This window comes from Nothoprocta perdicaria, unplaced genomic scaffold, assembly GCF_003342845.1.
Source record: "Nothoprocta perdicaria isolate Ctin4 unplaced genomic scaffold, notPer1 scaffold_571, whole genome shotgun sequence".
Classification (NCBI taxonomy): Eukaryota; Metazoa; Chordata; class Aves; order Tinamiformes; family Tinamidae; genus Nothoprocta; species Nothoprocta perdicaria.
This window is the reverse complement of record NW_020455834.1, coordinates 34795-43643: the sequence shown is the minus strand read 5'-3', so window position 1 is coordinate 43643 and position 8849 is coordinate 34795. Positions and strand designations below refer to the sequence as shown.

Below are 8849 nucleotides of genomic sequence, written 5' to 3'. Positions count from 1 at the left end.
ACGTAATCCTGACCCAAACCACGGTCCTAAACATAATCCTGACCCAAACCATGGTCCTAAACATGGTCCTGACCCTAAACATGGTCCTAAACATGGTCCTAAATGTAATCCTGACCCTAAACATGGTCCTAAACATGGTCCTGACCCAAAACGTGGTCCTAAACATAATCCTGACCCAAACTATGGTCCTAAACATGGTCCTGACCCTAAACATGGTCCTAAACATGGTCCTAAACGTAATCCTGACCCTAAACATGGTCCTAAACATGGTCCTGACCCAAAGCATGGCCCTAAACATGGTCCTAAATGTAATCCTGACCCAAACCATGGTCCTAAACATGGTCCTGACCCAAAACATGGTCCTAAACATGGTCCTAAATGTAATCCTGACCCAAACCACGGTCCTAAACATAATCCTGACCCAAACCATGGTCCTAAACATGGTCCTGACCCTAAACATGCTCTTAGATACTATTCTGCCCCTAAACATGTCCCTGAACGAATCCTGACCTTCAACGTGGTCCCAAACGTAAACCTGGCCCTAAGCATAATCCTGAGCCTAAACACGGCCCTGGCCTAAACACGGTGCAGAGGAAGGACTAGATTTGGGCTGCCCGCAGGCCTGGGGGCTGCGGGAGGACCCCCCGCTCCGCCATGCCGCTGCCGCCGCCATCCCCGCATCCCTCCGTCCCCATCCCCGTGTCCCCTCCATTCCCGTGTCCCCTCCATTCCCATCTCTCCGTCCCTCCGTCCCCTTGTCCCTCTACTCCCATTCCCGTATCCCTCCATCCCCACGTCCCCTCCATCCCCATCCCCTTGTCCCTCTGTTTCCATCCCCGCGTCCCTTCCGTCCCTGTCCTCTCCATCCCCATCCCCACGTCCATCCATCCCCATCCCCATTTCCCCTCCATCCCCATCCCCATGTCCCTCTATTCCCATTCCTGTGTCCCTCCATCCCCATATCCCTCCACCCCCATCCCCACGTCCCCTCCATCCCTATCCCCATGTCCCTCCATCCGCATCCCCTTCTCCCTCCATCCCCATCCCCACATCCCCTCCATCCCCATTCCCGTGTCCCTTCCGTCCCTGTCCCCTCCATCCCCATCCCCACGTCCCTCCATCCCCATCCCCATGTCCCTCCGTCCCCATCCCCTTCTCCCTCCATCCGCATCCCCTCCGTCCCCATCCCCACGTCCCCTCCATCCCCATCCCCTTGTCCCTCCTCCCCATTCCCGTGTCCCGCCGTCCCCATCCCCGTGTCCCTCCATCCCCTTCTCCCTCCGTCACAGCGCCCGGCTCCACCTCCGGGAGGAGAGGCCGCCAGCGGAGCCTCCTCCCCGGGACGCTGGCGTATCCCGCGAGGATCCGGAGCGCCGGAGCCGCGGCCTCCCGGCTCCCATCCCGCTCCCGCGGCCTCCCGCCCCCCATCCCGCTCCGATGCGGACGGGGAAACTTCCCCTCGCTGAGTCAGGCGCTTGGGCAAGAGCCCGGAGCGAGCGCGGACGGCACGAGCCGGCAGCTCCGGTTCTCGCTTCCCGATCCCTGCTCCGGCACCCATGAAGCCCTACGTGGTCTACGAGCAGGTACAATTCCCGCGGGACTGGGAAACTTGGGGCAAAACCTGCCCGGGAGGAACGTGGGGGATCCGGGAGCCCCTTCCCGAGAGGAATGGGGGGGATCTGGGAGCCCCTTCCTCTTCCTGGCAGGAACATGGGGGATCCGGGAACCCCTTCCCCTTCCCGAGAGGAATGGGGGGGATCCGGGAGCCCCTTCCCCTTCCCGAGAGGAATGGGGGGGATCTGGGAGCCCCTTCCCGGCAGGAACATGGGGGATCTGGGAGCCCCTTCCCGGCAGGAACGTGGGGGATCCGGGAGCCCCTTCCCCTTCCCGAGAGGAATGGGGGGGGATCCGGGAGCCCCTTCCCCTTGCCGGGAGGAACGTGGGGGATCCGGGAGCCCCTTCCCGGCAGGAACGTGGGGGATCCGGGAGCCCCTTCCCCTTACCGGGGGGAACATGTGGGATCCGGGAGCCCCTGCCTGGGAGGAACGTGGGGGATCCGGGAGCCCCTTCCCAGGAGGAACGTGGGGGATCCGGGAGCCCCTTCCCCTTACCGGGAGGAACGTGGGGGATCCGGGAGCCCCTTCCCCTTACCGGGAGGAACATGTGGGATCCGGGAGCCCCTTCCTGGCAGGAACGTGGGGGATCCGGGAGCCCCTTCCCAGGAGGAACGTGGGGGATCCGGGAGCCCCTTCCCAACTCTCTCCGTCCCTTCCGCAGCTGGAGAAGCCGGAGGAGCCTCCCGCGCCGCAGCTTGGCCGCTCGGCACAGAAGGTAAACGAGGCTCGTGGCAATCGCGGTGCAACGACCCTGCTGGGCTCGGAATATCCTCGTCCTTCCTCCTCCTCAGGGGTGTTCCCGGCGGGGCTTGGCCTGTGGGCAGCTGGTTTAAGGCAGGAAAGGTGATTTTTGATCCCATTCCGCCCAGTGCTCCCGCTGTGCCGTGCTGGCTGCCGCCATCATCACCCTCCTCTCCTGCCTGCTCTTCCTCCACCTCTTCAACGCCCGTTCAGGCTCGGCGGCGCCGGGACGCGACGCTGGGGACGCTGGTGGCACCTGCAGCGCCGCGTGCCGGTGAGCTGAGGCCGTGCGCACCGAGCTGCGCTCGCACCGAGCCGCTGCTGCGGCGCGCGGCGTTGCAAGGAGCTGCCGTTGCAGCGAGCTGCCGTTGCATTTAGTGCTCGTTGCGTCGAGACGTCGTCGCGTTGAGTTATTGCTGCAATGAGTTGTCATTGCATCAAGCTGCTGTTGCAGCGATCTGTCTTGCATCGAACTGTCGTTGCAACGAGCTGCCGTTGCATCGAACTGTCTTGCAACAAGCTGCCGTTGCAACGCGCTGCCATTGCATCAAGCTGCCGTTGCAACGATCTATCTTGCATCGAGCTATCGTTGCATCGAACAGTTGCTGCAACGAGCTGCCGTTACATCAGGCTGCCGTTGCAACGATCTACCTTGCATCGAGCTATCGTTGCATCGAGCTGTCGCTGCAACGCGCTGCCATTGCATCAAGCTGCCGCTCCACCGAGCTATCGTTGCGTCAAGCAGTCGCTCTATCGCCCGTGTAGGATCGTGCTCGTGGAGAGCATCCCCGAGGGCATGCCGTACGGCGGCAGCGGCCCCACGAACCCCTCCACCTTCGACACGTGGAGGAGCCTCCTGAGCAGCGCCACGCACAGCCTGGACATCGCCGCCTTCTACTGGACCCTCACCAACGAGGACACGCACACGCAGGAGCCCTCGGCCGCCGCGGTACGGCCGCCGCGCGCGTCCCCTCGGCCACACGCAGCCCCAGGACAGGGCTTGGTCAGCCCAGCGCAGCTGCTGACACATCCGTCTGCATGCCACCAGCTTGCCTGGCCGGCACAACCGGCAACACGCTCGTGCTTGCAAACAGCCCTGGGCGAGGCCGAAGGCTCGTGCCAGCCCCGGCGCCACGTGCCTGCCCGTCTCAAGCGACCGGCGCTGTTTGCTCCCGTCCCTGGCGTTTTCAACCGCTTCCCCTTTCGTGTTTTCTTGCCACCAGGGTGAGCAGATCCTGCAGGAGCTGCTGGCGCTGCCAGCGCGCGGCGTCTCCGTGCGCGTCGCCGTCAACACCCCGTCCACCAAGACACCTTTGCACGATCTCCAGGCGCTGCAGCAGAGCGGTGAGTGCTGGCACGGACGCTGGCAGGGCGCAGGGGTACCCCCCAAAAGCCAAGGGGTGCAAGGCGGGTGACACCGGTGCGCCGCGGGCGCTGCAGGGGCCGCGGTGCGGGCGGTCGACATGCCGCGGCTCACCGGCGGGGTGCTGCACACCAAGCTGTGGCTCGTGGACGGCGCCCACCTCTACATCGGCAGTGCCAACATGGACTGGCGCTCGTTGACGCAGGTAAGCCTTGCGGTGCCCGAGGACCGGCCCTGGATGCTCCGGCCGCTGGAGCATCCGGCCCTGGATGCTCCGTGACGGGGCTGCTTCGCACAGGTCAAGGAGCTCGGCACGGCCGTCTACAACTGCAGCTGCCTGGCCCAAGACTTGGCCAAGGTCTTTGAAGCCTACTGGGCCCTGGGTGTTCCCGATGCCACCGTGCCGGTGCCATGGCCAGCCAACTACTCCACCGCTTTCAACATGGAAAGGCCCCTCGAGCTGCAGCTCAACGGGACACTGGCTGGTGTCTTCTTCTCGGTGAGTGTGCTCCCAGCATCTCGGGGTTGCCCATGGAGCCGGGATGCTGGCCCCCGATGCCCGAGCTCTGTTTGGACCCGCAGAGCGCCCCGCCGGCTCTCTGCGCCCCGGGGCGCACCGAGGACCTGCGTGCGCTGCTCGGCGTCATCGACGCGGCCCGCGAGTTCGTGTACGTCGCCGTCATGAGCTACCTGCCCACCATGGAGTTCTCACACCCCCGCAGGTACGGCCGCGCTCACCGCGTCCCGACACCGCCACTGTGAGTCCGGAGCTGAGCGGGACCTTGGCCCTCATCCTGGCCCAAACACTAAGCACTGGACCCTCCCCTCCTGATGCTGAGCTTGACCCGGGCACTGACCTTAAAATTGACCAAGAACATGACCCTAACCTCATTAATAACCCTAATCCGAAAGCCTAACCCTGACCCTGAATGTGTCCCAAACCTTAATCCTAAACCCTAGCCCTAAACCCTAACTCCAATCCTAAACCTGTCCCTAATCCTAAACCTAACCCTGTGCCTAACCTTAATCCTAACCCTGTCCCTAACCCTAAAACTATCCCTAATCCTAACCCTGATGCTAACCCTGATCAATCCTGACCAGGAACATGTCCCTAACCCTAAAGCCATCCCTAACACTAACCGTGAACCCTAACACTAGCCCTAAACTCGAACCCCGACCATGATCCTGATGGTAATGTTGACCCTGACCCCTAACCCTGAAACTATCCCTAATGCTAACCCTGATCAATCCTGACCAGGAACATGACCCTAACCCTAAAGCCATCCCTAACACTAACCCTGAACCCTAACACTAGCACTAAACTCGAACCCCGACCATGATCCTGATGGTAATGTTGACCCTGACCCTGACCCGTCCCCGCCCGCTCCCCGCGCAGGTTCTGGCCGCTGATCGATGACCACCTCCGCAAGGCCGTCTACGAGCGCCACGTGCGTGTCCGGCTGCTCGTGGGCTGCTGGCGCCACAGCAAGGCCGAGATGTTCCCCTTCCTCCGGTCCCTGGCCGCCGTGTCCGACAACGGCACGCGCTACAGCATGCACGTGGTAGGTGCCGCGCCGGCGTGGTGACGTCGGCGCAGGTTGTTCCCACGGCCGACGAGCCCTTTCCGTCCCGCAGAGGCTCTTCACGGTGCCAGCCAGCACAGCGCAAGCCAAGATCCCCTACGCCCGCGTGAACCACAACAAGTACATGGTCACCGAGACGGTGGCTTATATTGGTGAGCACCGCTGGGCGTGCAACGCAGCATGCAATGCCCAGAACGCAGCCTGCGGCCTCCTCGCCCTAAATAACAACCCGCTTCTCCCCGCAGGGACCTCCAACTGGTCCGGGGATTATTTCACCCGCACGGCGGGCTCGGCGCTCGTGGTCAACGAGACGGGCGGCGTTGGCGCGGCCTCGGTGCGCGCGCAGCTGCAGGCCGTGTTTGAGCGCGACTGGAGCTCGCCGTACAGCGCCGACGTGGGCGACGTGCAGCGCTGGCAGCGCCTCTGCGGCTCCCACTAGGCTCCGGGGGTGCCGGGTGCTCCGCAAGCGGCTTTTCCTCCGTCAGGGAAGCGAGTTCGGAGTGAGCAGCGCGCCGGTTTACCCCTCCGGTTCTGCAGGGAAGGATTTAAGAGCAGCAGGGAAGGATTTAAGAGCAGCCGCCGGCTTGAGCTTCGCGGTGCGATGCCAGCAGCGCGGCGCTGGTGCCTTCTCTTGGACAGTGCCACACGTCACCGTTTGGTTAAAATTAAATGGAGGGCTTTGCGAGCTTGCAGCACCCATGCGCACCACGAGCCCGTCCCAGCTCCCGCGCGCTCCCTCTTCCCAGCCAGCAAGGAGGCACGGCACGCTGCGCCGGGGGCAAATGGTTTATTGGGGTGTGCAGAGCAGCACAAAATGCCAGTGCCCGGCGCCGTTGGGCACACGCGGCCCGTGCGCCCACGTTGTGCCCCCCGGCGCCGCACGGCTTCTCCGGCCCGGGGCTGCGCAGCCGAGGAAGAGGAGGGTGGTGGAGGCAGGGAGGCCGGCGCGGGCTCCGTCCCGCGGCGCTCGCCGGAGGGCTCCGCGCGGTGCCTCAGCGCTGGCCGGCCACGTGCTGCGCGTAGCGGGGGTGCCGGCCCGGCGGGGGCCCGGCGGGGTGCTCCGAGCCCGGCCAGGCGCCCGCCTCGGGCACGCGCCACTCGGCCAGGGCTCTCTGTGGGCGAGAAGAGCAGGGAAGGGTGACCCGGAGCGCCTGGGGACACGCAGCACCCAGGGGACCCGGAGCACCGGTGACCGGGAGCACTGCGGGACATGGAGCGCTCAAGGGAGCCAAAGCACCCTTGGGATGGAGAGCAGCAGTAATGGGGAGCACCTGAGGGGGCCAGAGCACATGAGGGACATGGAGCACCCAGGAAACCGGAGCATGCGGGGACCCGGAGTATCCAAGGGACTGGGAGCACCAAAACACCAGGAGTTTCCAGGGACCAGGAGCACCCAGGGACCTGGAGSACCAAGGAAACTGGAGCACCTAAGGGACCAGGAGGGCATGGGGACCAGGAGCAGCCAGGGACCTGGAGCACCAAGGAAACTGGAGCACCTAAGGGACCAGGAGGGCATGGGGACCAGGAGCAGCCAGGGACCTGGAGCACCAAGGAAACTGGAGCACCTAAGGGACCAGGAAGGGGTGGAGACCAGGAGCAGCCAGGGACCAGGAGCATATGGAAACCTGGAGCACCCAAGGGCTCCAGCACCCAGTACCTTGGTGTGGGGTGATGGTGGGGGCCTCCCAGGTGGGCTCTGCTCCTCGGTGCCACTGCCGCTTGCTCCATGCGGTGAGCGCGGCCCCAGCACGATGAGGTTGCCCAGGATGGCGTCGGGCTTGGGGCGCCGCGGGTGCCGCCGGTGCCGGTGCCAGCCGCCGTAGTGGGCCGGGATGGGCGCGGGCGCCGCCGGCACGGCCAGCTCCTCGCCCAGCGCCACCTCGGCCAGGCTGAGGTGGTCGAGCTGGGCGATGGCGCGCTGCACGCCGCAGCGCGCCGCCTCCGCCGCCCCTTCCTCCTCGTGGGCATCGTCGTCATCGGCGGCGCCGTGCCGGGCGGCCCGCAGCGCCTGCCGGCAGAGCTGGTAGTAGCGGGTGGGCCGGTGGGCGCCGCGCAGCTGCTGCAGGGACACGAAGGGGTGCCGCAGCGCGGCGGCGGGCGCGATGCGCTCGCGCGAGTCCCACGCCAGCATGCGCTTGATGAGCTCCACCATGGCGTGCAGGTCGCCGCGCTCGGCGAGCCCCTCGCGGTCGGCGCCGCCGCCGCCGCCCACCGTCTCCATCTGGTCCAGGGAGCGGAGCACGTACTTGCGGCGCTCCAGCGGCTTCTCGCGGCTCTCGGCCAGGTGCTCGGCGGGCGTCTTGAGCTGCCAGGCGCCGGCGTCGGGCGCGGGCGGGCGGCGGAAGAAGCGGTGCGCCTTGCGGGCGGCCTGCAGCAGCGCGCCGCGCGGCAGCCCCTGCGTCTCGCAGATGTAGCGCACCTGGTCGTACTCGCTGCCGCCCGGGTAGAGCGGCCAGCCCAGGTGCAGCTCGGCCAGGACGCAGCCCAGCGACCACACGTCCACCTTCTCGCAGAAGGGCAGCCCCAGGAGGATCTCGGGCGCGCGGTAGAAGCGCGACTGGATGTAGGGCTCCTGGATGTAGCGCACCTCGCTGAGGATGCTCGCCGAGCCGAAGTCGATGAGCTTCACGCGGAACGGGTGGCGCGCGTGGTCCACCAGCATGATGTTCTCCGGCTTGAGGTCGGCGTGGATGATGGAGAGCTCCTTGAGCTTGGCGAGCGCCGTGAGCACCTGCGCCGCGATGGTGCGGATGTGGCGCACGGGCAGCGGCGAGAAGTCGTTCTCCTTCTGGAAGTCGAAGAGGTTCTGCTCGAGCAGCTCGAAGACCAGGTAGCACTTGGCGCCGTCGTGGAAGGCCTCGAGGAAGCGCACGATGTGCGCCGCGTCGGCGTCCAGCGCGCCCATGGCCCGCAGCAGCTTCAGCTCGTTGCGCACGATGCGGCTGCGGTGCCCGTCGTCCTTCAGGATCTTGATGGCCACCATCTCCCCCGTGCTCCTCCGCCAGCTCTTGGCCACCTCCCCGAAGGTGCCTTTGCCCAGGGTGTCCACCACGTCATAGCACTCGGTGCCCGACTCCAGTGTCACCATGGCCGGTGCCAGCAGGTCCCTCCCTTCCCAAAACAGGAGCTGGCTCCCGCTGCCGGCAAAGGGCGCCCGTGCACGGTACCGCCAGCGCCGTCGGCACCACCTCGGAACTGCCCGGTGACCCAACAAGCGCCCGGTTCCGGCATCGCCAGGGCCCCGGCGTCCAGGCGCCGCGGAGCGATGGATCCAAAGGCATCCGGCAGGAGAGGAGCGGGATCCGTCTCCCGCCTTTTCTTCCCGTCTCCGGGCTGTTCCCAGGGTGCTCCGGCATCCCTGGATGCGCTCGCTCTCAAGCCACGGATGACACCAGGGCCGTGCTCAGGTTAATGTTTATTCCAAAGGGATAGAGAACAAGGGATAAGGACATGGACAAGGCCCCGGCGGGAAACACCGGGATTAATGGCATTTAGCTGGGAAATGGAAATGGGGGGCAACCACCTTGGAACATCTTCCTGGGATGG

At 65.4% G+C, this 8849-nt stretch overlaps 2 protein-coding genes and 1 long non-coding RNA gene across 3 annotated transcripts; 2 read left to right on the top strand and 1 right to left on the bottom strand.

Moving 5' to 3' along the window:
* Positions 1-1431: 1431 nt before the first annotated feature.
* Positions 1432-2591, top strand: LOC112955493. Its single transcript, XR_003250893.1, has 3 exons — positions 1432-1583; positions 2278-2331; positions 2486-2591. It is a non-coding gene; the product is annotated as an uncharacterized LOC112955493 (long non-coding RNA).
* A 187-nt stretch (positions 2592-2778) lies between these two features.
* On the top strand, positions 2779-5987 carry PLD3 (phospholipase D family member 3). Its single transcript, XM_026048808.1, has 8 exons — positions 2779-3306; positions 3581-3701; positions 3798-3925; positions 4019-4219; positions 4303-4442; positions 5117-5282; positions 5356-5455; positions 5549-5987. Exons 1-8 carry the CDS (start codon positions 2779-2781, stop codon positions 5740-5742), a joined length of 1578 nt encoding a protein of 525 aa, XP_025904593.1. The 3' UTR covers positions 5743-5987.
* A 308-nt stretch (positions 5988-6295) lies between these two features.
* On the bottom strand, positions 6296-8391 carry HIPK4 (homeodomain interacting protein kinase 4). Its single transcript, XM_026048806.1, has 2 exons — positions 6961-8391; positions 6296-6415 (listed from the first exon to the last, which is right to left on the bottom strand). Exons 1-2 carry the CDS (start codon positions 8389-8391, stop codon positions 6296-6298), a joined length of 1551 nt encoding a protein of 516 aa, XP_025904591.1.
* Between the last annotated feature and the right edge of the window lie 458 nt (positions 8392-8849).

What these genes read in the sequence shown, in the direction of transcription:
- PLD3 (XM_026048808.1), top strand. Translation starts at nt 2,779, where the DNA reads ATGAGTTGTCATTGCATCAAGCTGCTGTTGCAGCGATCTGTCTTGCAT. An exon ending in AGGAGCCCTCGGCCGCCGCG is followed by an intron (nt 3,307 to 3,580) that starts GTACGGCCGCCG and finishes TCTTGCCACCAG; the next exon opens with GGTGAGCAGATCCTGCAGGA. An exon ending in ACTGGCGCTCGTTGACGCAG is followed by an intron (nt 3,926 to 4,018) that starts GTAAGCCTTGCG and finishes TGCTTCGCACAG; the next exon opens with GTCAAGGAGCTCGGCACGGC.
- HIPK4 (XM_026048806.1), bottom strand. Translation starts at nt 8,391, where the DNA reads ATGGTGACACTGGAGTCGGGCACCGAGTGCTATGACGTGGTGGACACC. An exon ending in CACCATCACCCCACACCAAG is followed by an intron (nt 6,416 to 6,960) that starts GTACTGGGTGCT and finishes TCTCGCCCACAG; the next exon opens with AGAGCCCTGGCCGAGTGGCG.